The sequence below is a fragment of the Pollicipes pollicipes genome, unplaced genomic scaffold, assembly GCF_011947565.3.
Source record: "Pollicipes pollicipes isolate AB1234 unplaced genomic scaffold, Ppol_2.1 Scaffold_2555;HRSCAF=2994_pilon_pilon_pilon, whole genome shotgun sequence".
NCBI classification, from domain to species: Eukaryota; Metazoa; Arthropoda; class Thecostraca; order Pollicipedomorpha; family Pollicipedidae; genus Pollicipes; species Pollicipes pollicipes.
In genome coordinates this window covers 13,029,935-13,047,715 of record NW_023596136.1, presented here as the reverse complement: position 1 = coordinate 13,047,715, position 17,781 = coordinate 13,029,935, and the positions used below count along the sequence as shown (strand labels likewise).

At 53.7% G+C, this 17,781-nt stretch overlaps 1 protein-coding gene across 1 annotated transcript; it reads right to left on the bottom strand.

The window, feature by feature from the left end:
* Nucleotides 1-3,084: 3,084 nt before the first annotated feature.
* On the bottom strand, nucleotides 3,085-15,518 carry LOC119110364 (mucin-19). Its single transcript, XM_037234162.1, has 3 exons — nucleotides 15,406-15,518; nucleotides 7,988-8,078; nucleotides 3,085-5,285 (listed from the first exon to the last, which is right to left on the bottom strand). Exons 2-3 carry the CDS (start codon nucleotides 8,076-8,078, stop codon nucleotides 3,619-3,621), a joined length of 1,758 nt encoding a protein of 585 aa, XP_037090057.1. The 5' UTR covers nucleotides 15,406-15,518; the 3' UTR covers nucleotides 3,085-3,618.
* Nucleotides 15,519-17,781: the final 2,263 nt, after the last annotated feature.

Here is a 17,781-nt window from a genome sequence, read left to right as displayed (position 1 = left end):
CCCTCGTCCTTGTTTACTGTTGCCATGGGTTCAGAAATGCCACTGGTGGTAAGATTTATGCCGGTGAGTAGGCACGTCCTTAAAATAAATATAGTCCCATCGAAACTGTCCGCTCGAGCGGTGATGCGATCGGTGCTTTGGACAAGCATGTCCGCTGCCTTTGCGAAGATGTTTCATGTCACTGCTGGCGTGGTAAAGTGCCTTCCGCTTCGGAAAAAGTGAAACTTTAGAAGGCAACAGAAATGGTAGTTCATTTCAATTCAATTTCATATTTTGATCGATTCCAAAAGGGTCGATGCGCTTGCCGGCTTAGCATCCAACTGCGTTTGACGCATCAAATTCAATGGTAAACCTTTAACGTCATTTGGTCCTGCTGGATGACTGCCGTCAAATCCGTGCAGGTGGTCCGATCGTACATGAAAGCATTATTTGGCTGTTTGACCTGCCTGCTTCGCATATCTTTTTCATCTGCGGACAGCTCCTCGAGCACCAAAGGAACACCATCAAAGCAATCACGTCAAAGATCGGCTCAGCCGTTTCCTTCTGGTTTAGTCCTTAGCGTATGTTCTAGCGCAAGTTTATAGTCTCATTACACTCGTCGCTATAGCTCTTGTTGGTGCGCCTCGACCAAAGGAGATTGGAGATTCATCCTTTTCTCTGACTGATACTTCGATAATCAGAGTGCATTAACATTTTAGTTCAAACGCGTAGTATGCAGGTAGATGCATTGCATACCAGTGATGCCAATGACTGGAATTTATAATTGTTATTTGTCAGAAATGTAACTTTGAAAGCTATTGCCAACTACAGTTTGCGGTAGCCAGGGATGTCATACTTTTGGTCCAGAGATGCTAGTATACGTGCCTGTTTCGTCTCATTGCAAACAGCGTCAATTTTTTGTTTCTGTTCCACATGAAGTTTTACCTATTTGTTGGCTTCACCTTCTCGTTTTAACTACAGCGCTGGTAAATCATTTTTACCTGCCTTCAAGTCGTTCAGAGCTTCCGAGATTATTCTTGTAAGAAAGCTTAGTGAAACTGCGCCCCACAGATTGCCCAAGAAGTGATACATTTTGGGGAATATTAAGCCACTATAAAAAGCGGATCGTCTTCAAGAGCGGGGCAGGCTACCAGCATCCGAAAAGCAAAGGACCATTGCCACAGAACAGTGTGCCACAGACCTGGATGAAAGAAAGATCTATGAGCGAGAAATCCTGAACACAGCCCTTATATGCACGTGTGACAATAGGAAGACTTATTACAACAAATGCAGTATAAATAACTGGTGAACAGCTATGCGCTCGACAGTCAAAGTGCCCTAAGAAGCCCAAAAGGCCCCAACAGCATTTGTCTAACACGATTCACACCTACAGTACTAGCAGAGTATACAGGAACATAGGGTCTTGAGTCGCATGAAGCAGTCATAGGCGAACGCGGCGAATGCCTAGGGTCTTGGGCGAATGCCACAAAGGCCTTTAATCATTGTATTTTAAAGGCTGGCAGAAGCAAAGTCTCGTGCTTGGGCTTCCAGCGCACTGACAGTCTTACGCAGACATTCAGATATTCGTATTGTTGACACAGTGCCCCGCCTCGGACTGTTGTGATCCTGAGCCTGTTCCTCGGCGTCGGCTTGTTGTCGTCGGACAGTTGGGATTTCTAGGAAATGTAAAATCGATCTTTTAGAACATTTTTTACAATTGATATGGACGTAGAACATACGTAGGTGTGCCGGTCGTGCTTCGCATTCCACTTACTCCCAAGCTACATCATTACTTACTCCCGACCATGTTGGTTTTGATATCTGTTTACTTATAACCAAGGTCAATAAGTTGGCTCTACATGATATCATATGGATGATCCCTTATTATGATATCGCTGCTTCCCAAAAGTCAAAATCTATAGGGAGCGTTTCACTCAAAATCCTCTATAGGGGTTTAATCCATTTAGCTACAGAGGTAGGCTTCATTAACATCAAACTACTCGTTAGTAAAAATGTTGCCACCTTTGACTTGACTACAGAAGTCAACATTCATATTTTGTTCCTCATCAACGCATTACGCTATAGCCATAATCAAATGGCAAACGTTTATATTTAGTTTAACTTGCTATCCTATTCAGATACATCGCAACGGGGCGGCGTATCTGGAGCTGTTTTAGAAAACAAGATTAGAAAACATAGACAAACTTAGATTCCCAAACGTTCCAAAGGGAATTGCTTAACTTTGAAAAAAAATGAAAAGGCTCGTATTATTTGTGTCTTACTTCAATTTATGAAACAGGTTGTTTTGCTTGAGTATCTTCACTTTTGAAGACGTTCCCTATGGTATGCATCTATGAATGCACGAATCCGTGTGTATGCAAATGCCTGAATGCATGAATATAAGCATTAATCTGTGCATGCACGCACATACCTGGTCAGTGGTCGGCAAAGCTCGGCGATGGCGGCAGCTTGGTGAGGCTTCACAAGATCTCACCGGATCGTGGAGGGCGGTGGCAGGACGATCTCGGCCATCAGCCGGCACAGGCGGCTGCTAGCAGATGTCAGCCTGCCCATTCCAGCACCAGGCCACAAACACACTGTGGCCAGTGGTGGTGTGTCTGCCATCTTTTCGACTTAATCGCATGACTGCTCAAACGGCCCGAACGGTTGGATTAGCAGCCTTGTGATTAAGTCACATGGCCTGTTCGCTCGGACGGTGAGAGACCGGGGTCCTCGCCAAGCAGAGTTTGTTACTTGAGCCCTGACCTCATCATTCAAGTGGTGAAAGAGCTATGGGTTAGTTTGTTCCAGTCAGTAGTGAATAGTTTCGGCGACTTAAAGTCTCGCTTACTGTTATGACACATCAGCCGGTGCCAGAGATTCGCTTTGTTTTGAATGCATTGCGACATCTGAAGTCGGGTTCGGCCTCGCCGCGTCTGTCCCTGACAGTGATCTGAGCGATACACCACCGCAATACACCGCCGAGGCGGCCATACTAAGCAAACTCTGCTTTTTCAGACGTTGAAGTGGTGGTCGTTCTTGTCAGCGGTGTGCTTGAGCTTTTTTGCCCACTTTCCGTTTCAGTCAAGATAGTACCCAAGGGGGAAAAATTCGTCTCGGAGATTTATTGGCTTTACCAGATCTCATGAAGTGTGCTCATATCGGCACAATAACTAAACTGCATGATATCCTGCGGAAACTACGTGACGCAGTAATAAATAGCGCATCTCCTGATGGGAACACCATGAGCATCTACGCTATTCCAGACGTCCAGGCCTCTAACTGAGGTTCTAGACATGATAAAACTTCAACACCCGTGACTACAACGGTTACTGCGCATAGTAAAACAACATATGATAACAATGAGATAGAACATAAAATGGACATTTACTTCATACACACTGCATCTTGCACGTGAGTACCAATGCTATACGCTAGAGAACAGACAAATATTTTCCAAATCACACCATTGTTACGTAGTTTGCACTACAAACATATCAAGGCAAAAAACCATGCCCAAAGCCACTTTCTCCCCTTCCTCCGCCTCATCATTCATCGGTCCGCTATTTCATAACGACAGGCTAAAACGCTTCTCCCACATAAGTTTACAGCAGCTGCTTGCAAGTGCATCCTCTCGGCTCACCCTGCCTTGGCCTTGGTCTTCTGCGAAGACCTGTACTTTTTGCCGTTCTTCCTGTACAGCTCTTTCGGGTGCTTCAGGTCTTCGAAGGTTTGCTGACCGGCGAGCAGCTGGCCGAACACGGCGTCCAGGTCGATAGGCCACTCGGAGCCTTCGGCGCTCCTCTTCCTCCGACGCCTCCTCTTGCCGAATGCCAAGTAGATGGGAATCATGGCGGCACCCCCTGCTACTACCACGCCGGCCATGATTGGCACAGCCCGACTCAGCGTATCAAGGAACGTGATCGGCGCTGGGGTGGTGGTGGTGGGCGCCGGGGTGGTGGTTGTGGTGGTGGTGGGCGCCGGGGTGGTGGTGGTTGTGGTGGTGGTGGTGGTGGTGGTGGTGGTGGTGGCGGTGACGGGGTTGAGCGCCGGCCTCAGCTGAACCTCGTCCGAGTCCTTGTTCATGTTCTTGTCCTTAACCGCCGCGTCTTTTACCTTGGTTTTATTCTTTTCCGGCTTCGGGGCTTTTTGACCGTCCTTGTCGGTTTGCTGCTTTTTCATTTGGTCCTTGGTCGAACCAGCGCTTCCCCCAGGTGAGGTAATAATCATAATCTTGTCCTTGTCGGTGTTCTGCGCCGCGCCGAGAAGCGGCGCCCTAGTGGCCTCGAATACTGGCCGGTTGTTGACGAACACGGTCGGCCGCTGCTGGCCGTCCGGCGGCGGGGTGGTCAGCCGACTGAACAGCAGCGACGGCGGCGGCTGGCTGACGCCGAAAATGGACGCCAGCGAGGAGATGGGTGCACCGGCCGGCGCCGGCTCCGTCGCCGCCGGCGTCGGTGCCGTCGTCAGCGTCACGCCCAGCGCCGCCGCGTTCTCCTGCGAGAGGATGGTGGGGATGGGGCGCGGCCGGAGCGAGGGCCGCGGCCGCAGGGGGAACGTGACCGGCTCGGAGAGCTCCGCCGCCGCCGGCTGCGGCGCGCTGGTGGTCGGGCCGCGCACCATTGACGCCATGCCGTCCGTACTGGCGCCCTGCGAGGCCTCGGTCGCCTGCTGCGAAGCCGCGCTCAGCGTGATGAACGTGATCGGGCTGTTGGTCGTGTCGAGCCGGTCGGCTGGCGGCGCGGGCGACGCCTCGGCCTCCTCTTGCGCCTGCTCCTCCTCCGGGCCGTCGCCGCTGGCCTCGGTCACCATCGGCTCACCGGCCGTCTCGATCTGGTCGCGCAGCGTCTGGATCGAGTTGATGACGCCCTGCTGCAACGCCTCGTAGCCCTGCAGGCTCGGGTAGCGCTCGCTGACGGAGGCGGCCGTGTTGGCGCCGCTGAAGCCGCCGTTCAGCGTCGAGCTGATGATCTGACTCACCATGTCATGCTGCGGCGCCGGCAGCACCGGTCGCCGGCTCTGGCCGCTGTACGGCGCCAGGCTGGCGTCTGTCGCCTCCTGCTCCTGCCCCCGCGCGTCCATCACCATCAGCGGCCGCGACACCACGTCCGCCTTGCTCTGCTTGGGCGGCGCCGCGGCCGGGGCTGCAGCGCCGAGCGCCAGCCGGCCGCGCAGGTCGCTCGGCCGCCGCTCGCCGCGTAAGTAGCCCAGCCACGCCTGTGGGATCTGCGCCCGCTGCTCGGGCCCGCCGGCCGCGCCGCCGCCCGAGGCTGGGTTTATGATCTGCGTGCTGCGCTTCCTCCGACCTAGAAACAGAGGCAGCCAGAGCGGTGAGAAAGCCAAAGCGCCCGCCGCCACAGTCGGCATCAGGGTGGTGAGCACGCTGCTGGTGGGCCGATTAGGAACGGTGTTAGTCAAAGCATCATTAGAAGGGGGCGGCGGCTGAAACGGGCGCAGCGGCTGCGGCGGCGGCGGGTTAGCACCCAGAGCGTGTTTGTAATCATAGTTGTGCCCAAAGAGCTGCTGCATCGGGTTAACCGTCTCTGGCACGCTGTGGGTGTAATTAGCAGGGTTAAAGTCATGCGGAAGCAGCTTGAGGACGTTGCCGTCCTCGACGGCGGACACGTTGGGGAAGGGCACGTTGGCGAAGGCGTTGGAAGCGGCCGGGAAGACGTTGGGCAGCAGCGACAGGATGCTGCCGACCGTCATGTTCTGACTGTTGAACTGCGGCGAGCCCGGCGCCGGCGTCGTGGTGGTCGTCGTGTGTGGCGTAATGGTGACGGTGAAGGCGTACAGTGGGTCCCGGGGCGTGGTGGAAGCGGTGGCCGGTCGCGGGGTCGGCGGCAGCAGACCTTGACTCGGCAGCCGCGGCGGCCCGCCCGTGTCCGGCTTCTCGAACTCGTACGGCGGCCGCGCCGTGGGCGCGCCGTACTTCGTCGACGGCGGCGGCGGACCGTACTGGGCGGACGGCTTGGGCGGGGCGTACGCGGCGGCCGGACGAGGTGTTCCGTACTGGGTGGATGGGCTGGGCGGGCTGTGGTTAGCGGACGGCCGCGGCGGACCGTAGATGGTGGACGGGCGGGGTGGAGGCGAGGAGGGCTGCGGGGAGGGCGCGGCAGACGGCGGCCCGTACGCCATTGGTGGCCCCGTGGCGGGGCCGGCCGCACTAGATGCGTGTGCGTGTCCGCCGTGAGGGATGTAGGAGGTGGAGGGGACGCTGGGGGCCGCGTAGCTGTGGCTCTGGGCGCCAAGCGACCCGTCCGTAGCGCCCTCTTCTTCGGCCACGATGTTGATCACGTATATGTTGACCACGTTCGTCTTGGCCGTGGAGTTGATGTAGAAGTTGTTGTTCCTGCGGATGGTGGTGTTGAGAAGCTGGCTGAGGTAGGACTGGTCGACTTCGCGACGACTCAGCACCGCCTGGTCCTGGCTCGGGTCGATCTGCTGACCCAGCAGTCCCTTCATGATCATTCGCAGATACTCCTTGTCCACCATGGTGTTGTTCATGGTGGCCACCACCAGGTCCGAGTCGGGATGCTTGATAAGCTGCGCCGTCGCCTCCTCCACCTTATAGCGCTGGTCGCCAACCTGATGGTGCCCGGCCATCATGTCCAGCACGCGGACAATGCCGAGCTGGGCGCCAGGCGGCAGCACCGTCACCTTCGGCGCCGTGTTGTCCGTGCCGTTGGACGTCACCACCACGTTGAACGTGTCCACGTGCGGCTGGAAGGCCGGCTGGAGCTGCGCCGTTCCGCCGGCCAGCTGGCTCAGCAGGTCGGCTGACTGGAGGGGGCTCGGCCGGGCCGCTGGCGGCCGCGGCCGGCTCGGCAGGCGTTCGTAGGTGCCGGTGGGCCAGCGTCGCCGCGGCCGCGCCGTCGTCGAGCGCCGCAGGTAGTGGTTCTCCGGCAGCCGGTAGTTAAACCTGCGCTCTGTGTGCGGGTCGGGGGACTCTGAAAGCGCAACCGAGATACAGGACCACGCGGGAGCGGGTCGGCCGTGGGTTAGTCACAGGGCAAGCACCACAAGCTGCTACACTGACAAGACTGACAGAGCGCGTTAGGCAAGAGCCGCTTTTACAAAAGCTTCTTCTGTGGAACATTCTGGAATTTGCGGAGAGTTTCGGAAAATAAGCAGTTAAATTCAACTGCTATACACTTTTAACGGGTTATTCTGTACGTAACGCATGTCAATGCACTCACGTGAGAAACATTGCAGCAATAAATGCATCTTTGGACTAAAAAGATCATGGTTGCAAAATATTCCAAACATACCGCGTTAAAAGCTTTTGCAAAAGTGGTCAAAACGGCGAAAGCAGCAAATGAAATGGTTATTTGAATATGCATCTTTCGCTTGTGTACGATGGCTTTTACCTTTGATACGTAAAATCACACTCTTCATACCACTGCAAGGAACGAAAATGAAACCAAACAAATTTGTTGACAACGAGAACACCACGATACATTGATGTGCAAACCGTAGACATTGTGCGTTTGTAGGCAGTTGGTTATTTTCCCCATGCTTGCGTGTGTGTGTGTGTGTGTGTGTGTGTGTGTGTGTGTGTGTGTGTGTGTGTGTGTGTGTGTGTGTGTGTGTGTGTGTGTGTGTGTGTGTGTGCGTGTGCGTGCGTGTGTGTGCGTGTGTGTATGTGTGTGTGCGCGTGTGGTGTGTGTGTGTGTGTGTGTGTGTGTGTGTGTGTGTGTGTGTGTGTGTGTGTGTGTGTGTGTGTGTGTGTGTGTGTGTGTGTGTGTGTGTGTGTGTGTGTGTGTGTGTGTCTGTGTCGGGGACGGTGTGGCGCGGGCCGGGCGGAGGACTGTGTGTGTGTGTGTGTGTGTGTGTGTGTGTGTGTGTGTGTGTGTGTGTGTGTGTGTGTGTGTGTGTGTGTGTGTGTGTGTGTGTGTGTGTGTGTGTGTGTGTGTGTGTGTGTGTGTGTGTGTGTCTGTGTCGGGGACGGTGTGGCGCGGGCCGGGCGGGCGATGGCGCGTGACGGCGGCCGTCAGCCGATGCTCACCGTTGGTCGGCAGGCCAGCGGCGCAGACGACCGCTGCCGCAGCCACGCAGAGCGCCAGCCACCGCATACCGTGCCTGCTGCTGCGCGTCATCTGCAACACGCGAACCACGCACGTCAGTGATGCCTGCTGCTTGGCATCATCTTCCACATACGTCAGTGATGCCTTCTGCTCGGCGTCATCTCTCATATACGGACTTTAGTGATGCCTGCTGCTCGGCATCATCTGTCATATACGGACTTTAGTGATGCCTGCTGCTCGGCATCATCTGTCATATACGGACTTTAGTGATGCCTGCTGCTCGGCGTCATCTGCCATATACGGACTTTAGTGATGCCTGCTGCTCGGCATCATCTGCCACAAACGGGCCACACACGTCAGTGATGCCTGCTGCTCGGCATTATCTGCCATATACGGACTTAAGTGATGCCTGCTGCCCGGCATCATCTGCCACGAACGGACCGCACACGTCAGTGATGCCTGCTGCTCGGCATCATCTGCCACAAACGGACCACACACGTCAGTGATGCCTGCTGCTCGGCATTATCTGCCATATACGGACTTAAGTGATGCCTGCTGCCCGGCATCATCTGCCACAAACGAGCCACACACGTCAGTGATGCCTGCTGCTCGGCATCATCTGCCACAAACGGACCACACAGGTCAGTGATGCCTGCTGCTCGGCATTATCTGCCATATACAGACTTTAGTGATGCCTGCTGCCCGGCATCATCTGCCACAAACGGACCACACACGTCGGTGATATTTGTTGCTCCGCGTCATCCGCCACACGAGGGCCCACACCAAGGCGAAGATTCCAGAAAAGCGAGAAGACCGCATTGGAGACGGTCCAACTTGTGCAGAGAAGTGGGCGGGCTCAAGGTTAGGGTGCCAACTTTTGGACCGTTATTGTTACGTTGAAGAAAGTCTTGCCGTAGTCAAATGGTCTCAGCCATAGGACCAAAGACACAGACATGCTATATTGGACTGGAAGCTGCTAATTCAACGATTTGAAGATTGCGTTTGTTTTCTAGGTTCTCGGCGAGGCAGTGAATGATCGAGGCAATGTTGTTTAATACAACTGGGAGTGAACTTAACTAAGTTATGTTTTGACACGTTTTCCGTACGTCAGTTCGGGATTGCGAGATGCCTGCCAGACTCTTGATGAAATAACATAAGCAACAACCATGCACACAACTGGTTTACGTATCGTAGTTAGTCGAATGTCAGTCAAAATGGCTTGCTTTTACAGCTGTTCGTGGAGACCGTGTTATATACTGCAGCTACGCCAGCCCGGGTTTTCCCGCCGCTTCTCTCGTCCACCGCTGAACAGTTTTCAGTTCTCCGACCCTGACATTCATCATCCCGGAAGAGCCGCTCTTGGAAACATTGGGCGCCGCTAGAAAGTCGCATGAATCAGACGGGTGTCATTGTACGCGCTGTCTGGGTCAGCCCCAGCCTCGGCTGACACGGTGGTCCTGCGCAGCGGGGTCACGGTCGATGACCCAGTGCGGCGGTGGCGGCGGCGCCCCGTGGCCCGCTTCGCGGCGGGCGGCCGACCGTGCGCCTCGTGCGGGGCCCGCCAGCGGTGCGGCGCGCGAGATCGGTGTCGGGCTGCCAGACCTGGCGTTCTGTCGGTGACGTCTTAGCGCTCGGGCCGCGCCTGCTCGGACTTAGCTGGGGCGGGGCCTTCCTCGCCTCAGACGCGCGGCAGTCCGCGGTGCGGTGCAGCGACTCGGCTGTGTCAGGTATGGCAATCGGAGCTGGAGACCGAGTGTGTCAGTCGCACTTCAGTCCGCGTCTGCTTAGGGTCGCAGGCCCAGAGACATGCCGGTCAGGTCAGCTGACTGTCGGGCTTCACTCATGTACCAGTCGAGCCGGTAGGTTATTATGACCCAGACACACCCCAGTCGTATTTCTAGGGCCTTGACCCCAGTCCAGTGAACTTTAATGGCATGGTTGTGAAACAAACTGGCTTTCCTCCCGCTTGTTCTTAACTTGTGCATTAGGGGAAATAAAGGAGCTTCTGTTGCCGACTTGTCGATGGCGGGGAGTGGCGCAGTGACCGTGCTTTCACGGGCAGCTGGACCGATTGGCGGGCCTGATTATGGCTGATGTGGCCTCGTAATCGTAATCGGGATCGCTAAAGAAGAGTTAGGATCAGATCAACAAAGCTTATAGGATCGTAAAGACATAAACGTTTCCGTGTAATGGGAGAATAATTTCGATGCTCTTGCACATTGTGCTACGAAAGTACCTCACGCAATTGAAGTAGACTAATCTTATCCTATTCTATATTATGTCGATGAGCTTTCGTACCGTTGTTTATAAGTTGTACCTTTAGAGTTCAGATTCCTTTAGGATTTCGTCAACTTTCAGCAGATTTGCTTTGCGTCAACAGAACACAAGACATATATACGTTTGTTAAAAAGCTTCACAAACGCGTATAAATTCAATGGCGATTGTCCAAGTATGGTATGTTACCAAAAGAACATGCAAGCCAATAAGCATGCAGTTTACAACTATTAACCGTCAAAAACATAGACGTGCATGTTGCCCCCAGGTAGGTTCATATCCCAGAAAAAAATGTTCTTATCAGCTGAAATGTCTCCTTCAAACAGTCCATTCCGAGCCTTCTCTGCTTCTGCTCAGTGGCCGTGCTTCCTTTGAACAAAGCTTCAGTTCGCACACCAGGTGTTCCAGTCTGCTAATCAAGGACGCCGTGAAGGCTTTATATTTCCAGGAACTAGCTCACACTCATCCAGGCCGCTGGAAGTTGTGTCGCGATTAGCCAGCGACACGTGCCGGAATGTCATTGTAACAGCGGCCGACAGCCGGGCTCCAAATAACCGGAATGTGTGCCGCACTAAGTGCCTTTAAACGACGCCGAAATTACAGTCCATTAATCCGTCTGACCGCAATCTGCAGCGCCGATTCCTCGCGGCAAAATGCCCTGCGGCCCAGCTATCAAAGAGCACCCCGTTTTCCGGGGCGATGGCGTCTTGCTTGATCGGGCCCCAATGCCATTCCACCGCCCCGGCCGGCGCGTTTCGGGGTCAGCTGCGGGCGGGTGTGCGGGCGGCGCCGGTCGCGCTGCAGAGGCGCCGCCGCCAGCGATGTCGGTCGTGGGAGATGGGCGGAGAGAGCTCGGCCCGGCTCCGCATCCGCCGCCCGCTCCCACGGTCGGTTCTGGGGGCGGGCGCCGTGCAGCATCGGCTCAGTCTGGGGCGGTACCGCGCCATCTGCCGCCGGAGCTGAGGCGCGGTGCCGGGCCTGCTGAGTGAACGGGGTCGGCCCGGCTCAGGCGTGCTCCCAAGACAGTGCGCTGCGCAGAGGGCTGCGCAAAGGCAGGTTCGCTGCTCCCCGCCCGCTCGCCGGTGGTGTTGGCTCGACTGCTTTATGAAGCTGACCAAGAGCTCGCCGAGCTGGCTCATCCACTGCGCCACCGCTGCGTTACCACTGCCCACCGCAGCCGCCATCGACTTGATGCGAACAACCTGTTTCTGCAGACATTTCTTACTTTCAGTACGACGGACACGCCCCACGTGGGGTGCGTTACCAGGATGGGATGTCCAGCAGTGGCGGAGATGGTGCCGGCGGTGGCGGCGATGAACGGCAGTGGCGGAGACAGACCCGGCGCGGTCACCAGTGGTGGGAGGCGGCGCCGGCGCCAGCGCAGGCACTGGCAGTGGACGGCAGCGGCGGAGACAGCGCCGGCGCCGGCGGCGGGTGGCGGCTAGTACCGTAAGGCGGTATGTTGGCAGCGCGCGCGCCCGTCCGCCGACCGATTTGCATCTGGCCGCACCGTTACGCCTACACGGCCGCCAGCCGGGCGCGCGCGGCTGCCCCCCTTTCGGGGTCCCTCACCCCTCGGCGGGGCTGCAGTCAGACGACGGCGAGACCAGGTAGGCCAGCGGCGAGCCCGGTGGCAGCGGCGGCGGCGGCGGCGGCGGCGGCGGCGGCGGCGGCGGCGGCGGAGCTGCCGAGATTTACGGATACCGCAGCTGGCAGCCAGGTGGATGAATGGTGCCGGGATAGCGGCACACCCACGGATGCAGTCCCCAGCCGGCCATCTGGTTGGGCGTGACAGTTTCCGTCGGAGAGAGGGAGGCTGGGCCGCCCTGGCGCACGACAGACCACCGGCTGAATGTAGAGTGCCAGCTGTGCTTCGGCGTATTTGAATGCCGTGGCATCGAAAGCTCTTCCCCGATCGCCACGCCATCTTCCCCGACCGTGGAAACGGGTGGCGATTGATGCCTGAAGCGTGGACTCCCGATGATCAGCTGTAGTACCGTTCAATCATTCGCCCCAAGAAGTGCGAAGGCTGTTATTCATACGACAGCCAGATAACTTTTAGAGACTAGATCGTCATATTAACGGTAGCTTTTCTAGCAGATTTGGGGTCCTTATGCCTGCGAAGTTTCCCAATTATAATAAATTTGCCACCATTATGATGGAGGAACAATAGCTTTGCTCCTTGAAAGTCATTGCTCGCCTTTTTCCTGCGTGCTTAAATCTGTTATCAACGCAGTGCGCTGAAATTATCATGAGAATCCGTTCGGAACGGCAGTTCGTAGACTGTGGTCGCAGCCAGTCCTCGATGCGCACGACTGTTGTCAATGACGATCCGCACAGTTCACACCTCGGCCCGCTGGTGACAAGCATGATTTAATGAGAGCGTCCTGTAGCTATATTCTGTTGTGGGGTGTGGTGACATGTCCGTGCTGTTTTATCGTGTTGGAATATCAACTTGCAATAGCGATATGAATGTGGATAAATCGAGCAAGTACGCATAATGAGGTGGAGTAGCCATTTCCACACATAGAGTTATGGCGGAGTGACCATCTCCATACATAGGGCGGTGGTGGAGTGACCATCTCCATACATAGGGCGATGGTGGAGTGATCATCTCCATATATGGAGCGATGTGTTCTCTATTCTGACCAACATTCCAATACATCAATTGCACAAAAAGTTTCATTTCAAGACATTTAGACTTCTATGAGTTTCGTCAAATTTAGTCAAAATGCTTTAAACGCGGGTATTATTCATTGGAAGTTGTTAAGACCTTTCATAGGCTTCATGCTAAGTCTGAAGATTTGGATTAATGCAAAAATATGCTGCGTGCGTTTCCTTCTGCTTCTGCGTGTCGTACATTTGATAGAAACTGTTCCTAATTTCGAATTAAATGGATGTGGTCAGCGTAGCGGGCGAAATTTATTGAATAGCAAGAACCCAAGGATTACTTTTACGAAATGATGCAAACGTTTCCTCTTCCCATATCAGGTGTCACAGATGTGAATGGCAATGAACGGAGGATTTCAAACGTCTCTTCTAGTTCTTGATCACCGTCTTAGGTGGTTCCATCCTTAAAGGTCATCGCCGCTAGCAGCTCTCCACACAATGCATTGCATCGCAGACTGAAGGCAGAGCGTGACACCCGTCTTCACGCAGCCTTTCATGGAGTGCCAGAGACAACATGGGAGCGTCCACTGACCATAGTGTCTGCTGGGAGATCGAGCTTGGGTTTGGACGAGGGGCATAGGATCCGAGGGGCTCAGGCGGCTGAGCAACGGCGCATCGGTATCACAGATGATTCAAGAAACTTCCTAACTCGTGAGTAATCAAGCATCCAGTTAATTTTTTTCTCGACTGATAAGCTGTGGAGCACATCTAAATTTTTTGAAACGCAGACCTAAAATATGCAGACCATACCTTGTTTTGAAATGTGCAACGTGTGTCAGGCATGCTAAAAGCACTTGTTTTAATCAATTTCGGGGACATTTACTGAGATGACAATAGATTCCTTCGAACGCGACTTCATAAAACAATCACATGTCCCCATGGCGTGCCAGGGAATCGTATCGCCTGTTTTTTTCGGTCATTGCCACGAAGGCTCTCGTGACGCTCACTGCTCTGTACCGTGATGACCCGCTTATGCTCGTCCGATCAGCCCAGTTAAGGTGCCGTGACGTCCAGGATCTCATCGCGCGTCACAGGGCTGGCAGCCATGACTGTGGAGCACGCCCGGCCGCGCCGCGGGCCCGGGCCGCAGCAGACCGGCGCCGGCTGACCGGCACTGACTGTGGAGCACGCCCGGCCGCGCCGCGAGCCCGTGCCGCAGCAGACCGGCGCCGGCTGACCGGCACTGACTGTGGAGCACGCCCGGCCGCGCCGCCGGCCCGGGCCGCAGCACACCGGCGCCGGCTGACCGGCAGTGACGTCACAACATCACCGGGTCACCAAAACAGTTACCGAGCTGCGGGCGCCAGATGGGGCTCGGACCGAACGACCCGGCGAGGCGTGAGCTGGGCATGTGAGAGGACGGCTTCGGGCTCGTGCGACTACTGGAGCGACACATGAGAATGCTGTTAGGGAGTTACGTAATGCGCGCCGTGAGCCCTCCCGCGAAAAGAGACCGTGCATGGAGAACGTATTCCTTAAAGCGCAGACATGCCTTGCCATAGCAAGAGTGCTATGGCTGGAGGTGAATGCAAATATCTCTTATTTTGACGAAAGCTTTTGATTTGACAACCTATGAGAGCTACGCGGTCATAAAACAACTATCTGAGTGTGAAATCATGACCAGGTCTCTTAGCAAAGTCCTGTTGACAACCGTTAAGCAGCTCCTGCCCTACGCGCCATCGGACCATTCCGCCAATCCCCGCACACATTCAGGACGATTTCATACTCTGTTGTTTCCAACAAAGCTTTTCTGGCCAGCATGATCGGACAAACTGGTATTAAGCGCACTCTTACGATAATTTTGCGCAATTTGTCCATGATGGTGGTGTAAAATTATGCATTGCGAAAGCGTTATGGCTTATCCGAAGCAAAAATACATGGTGCAAAACGGGGGTGCTAGGGGCTGAACGCAACGAGACAGATTATGCGCTATGTTTGTTATGATCAATATTTCTTGTTACGATCTATCGGTAAATCATTTTTTCAACTTTATTCGGTGTGTCAATCATTACAGCTTAACGAAATAATTGATATAGCGCAATGTTATTACGGATAGTATCATTGCTCCATCGTCCTCGTCCGCTGTGTTAGCACCTTTGTACACGCTGCAGTGTACATACGAACACACCTGATAAAGACCACATTCAGAGCAATGGGCACATCCGTACCACATAAACGGTTAGCAGCCGCTGGAGCCGCAATGAAGCAATGAGGCAAATGCGATACCAAGAGTCTGGTGCATTAATTAGTTTCTTATTGTTACACTCTCGGACTCTCTGATTTGTACACTCGCAGGTGACGTTTTTACGAGGACCGTTCAAGTTTGGCAACACATAACCATCGAAAGCAGCCTCGGGCGTGTTTAGTGCCGGACAGTCGTTAAACCCGTTCCGAACCGGTATGCACCGACTTCAGGCAGCTTGGCTGGTCGGAGGTAACGGCAGTGACCACTGACCGGTGGTAGTTGGAGACGGTCGAGTCCGGTCGGCAGTCGACAACGACGCTGCGTTGTCGGTGACACCGGTTCTGGATCTTCACTGTCGGCCGGTCGGTGGCCCGGCGTCCGGCCGGCGCGGCGCTGGCGCCATCTAGGCGACCTACATCGGGTGCAGGTCACCCAATCCAACGGCGACCGTAAACAAGGAACAGGTGGCGGCGCCTGGCGACGCTTCCCTCCGTCGGTCGGGCGCCGAGCAGGGCAAGGCGCAGGCAAGGGTGACAAACAACGCCTGATCCGGTGGCGTTTTTCGTCCGCGGCGCGTTTGACCAGCGGGTCGCAGAAATTTTCGGGGCTTGGGTGCTGCGCTTATGGTTATAAAGTCGAAGCAGCTGAATTAGGTGTTGGTTCCACCGCTGGGAAATACAAATAAATCAGGCGACGACATAACTGTTGATGGACTCTGGAACTGTTCCTAAGGTTGCCGTTTTCATTGGGAGCCATGTTATCGCCGCTCCAAGAGCAGGTGCTGTGGTCCGTTTGGTCTGCGCCGCTAACCTTAAGCGTATGTTGAGAAACTCAGCTTGTCGTGGTAAAGTGCAGTGACTTTCATACAGTTGGTTGCAACTAGAAACCAGTATTCGTAATCAGAGCATCTGAATATTCCACAAAACCTTTGGATTCTGTGGATTTTTGAGCACCGAAATCAGTGGGCCCCATGTTCAAAACAAGAATTAGAGAAAAATAATGAAAAGCTGAGATCGAAAGAGTTATAGCAGGCGAGATACGTCATAAGATGGTGAGGAAGTTGATTGGCCACAATGATCTAAGCGGGTACTATGTTGTGGTGCGAGGTCAGCCAGTAAGTTACGCACGTGGGAATAACATGAAGACTTTGCCGCGTTCAACCTCAACAACGGTCTTTCTCATGGACCCGATATTCCGATGCCATTAATGATAGGGTATACCCCGTCTATTCCACATTCTCCTGAACATAACTACATTTTGTGACAGAAAAATTGGCAAATTCAAATAGCTTACTGAGTAATGCTATTTTGAGTTCCAAATGCCTGGTCCCAAGCGCATGCTCAGTTTCATCAGCAGCACACCAGAAGCATTTCATCAGCTGAACATAATTTCCCTTGATTGCTACCGGTCTTACTTCAGTGGAAGGCGTTTTTGAAACTACATGACTGTGGTCAGTGGGCCATTAAAACTTTAAAGTACTTTTTGCAACACGTATGACATGGCCGAACACTCAGCATATAGGCATATATGGCAAGTAATAGTATGGAAAACACTCGCAACCCCTCCCCCCCCCCGCCCTCCCCCGTACGACTGCCGTCAAGTCTAGTAATTACACGTTCTATTTCGTATATTTCGTCGTATAATTGCATGTACAGCCTCATAACTTGTAAGCTATGACAGCTCGCAAGAAAATAACAGACGATATTTGTGCCGACTGTGAAAACCTAAGGACTTTTTCATTTATATCTGCCTGAGAAAAAGCCTATGCCGATAACTTGAGTGAGTAACGATGCTTACCAGCGATCAGCATTGTCTGCCGCTGCGCGATTCTGAGATTCTCTTACAAGTTTATGAGGGGCTGACACAAGTGGAAGAGAGGTAAGTTGTATCATGTTCAAGAAGTATCAGGGCGATTTACTCTAAATCCGTGCAACAGGTGCCGGTTTTGAGAGCCACTTGGCTGACGCACAGCGGCGTTCTCTATTTTTTAGTGTTCTTCAGGCTGCATGCGTGCATGCATCTAAGGATGAGCGCGACAATTTTTATATTCCTGAAAGCTCTAGTAGTCGAATGAAATGTGGATTTAAAATATTACAGTACAGCCAGAGTTTTTTGGATGTGCTACTGAGCGGTGGGAGGTACATGTACTGCATACACTATGAAAAACTTGGCGTCTATATGCCTAGGATTTAGGAGTGTTCCGGACTTTCTTCCGAAGTGTCGGGCGGTGCATGTTGTATCAGCCGTGTATATAGGGCATGTTGTAACTGTGGTACAATGAACCCGAAAGGATCAATTAGATGATTTGCCGTCAATGATTGAATGATATGATTGACTTGACTTACTGTCATCCAGACAATAAGGCGGCCTTGACGGTATCTAGGTAGGTCTGTGACTCCCACCCGAACAACCGAAATCGAGGTGACCACAATTTCTAAACAAACACTGGAATGATCTAAACATTGGAGAGAAGTCTAAGACACTGGGAGGATAAAACTCAAATAGGCATCGGAATTAAGCAACACTTACAAGAAAGGGTTAAAAATTAGTAAACGAAATTGTAAAAGGGAGAAACATCTGCCTTGACGTATCTACGACCAATGGTCAGCTGGCAGACACGAGCGTTTTTGTTTGTTTTGTTTACAC

Excerpts from the sequence above, each read along its gene's own strand:
- LOC119110364 (XM_037234162.1), bottom strand. The coding sequence starts at position 8,078 with ATGACGCGCAGCAGCAGGCACGGTATGCGGTGGCTGGCGCTCTGCGTG. Across the intron at positions 5,286-7,987 it reads CGCTGGCCTGCCGACCAACG|GTCGGAGGAAGCGCAGCACG; the intron begins GTGAGCATCGGC and ends CTCTGTTTCTAG.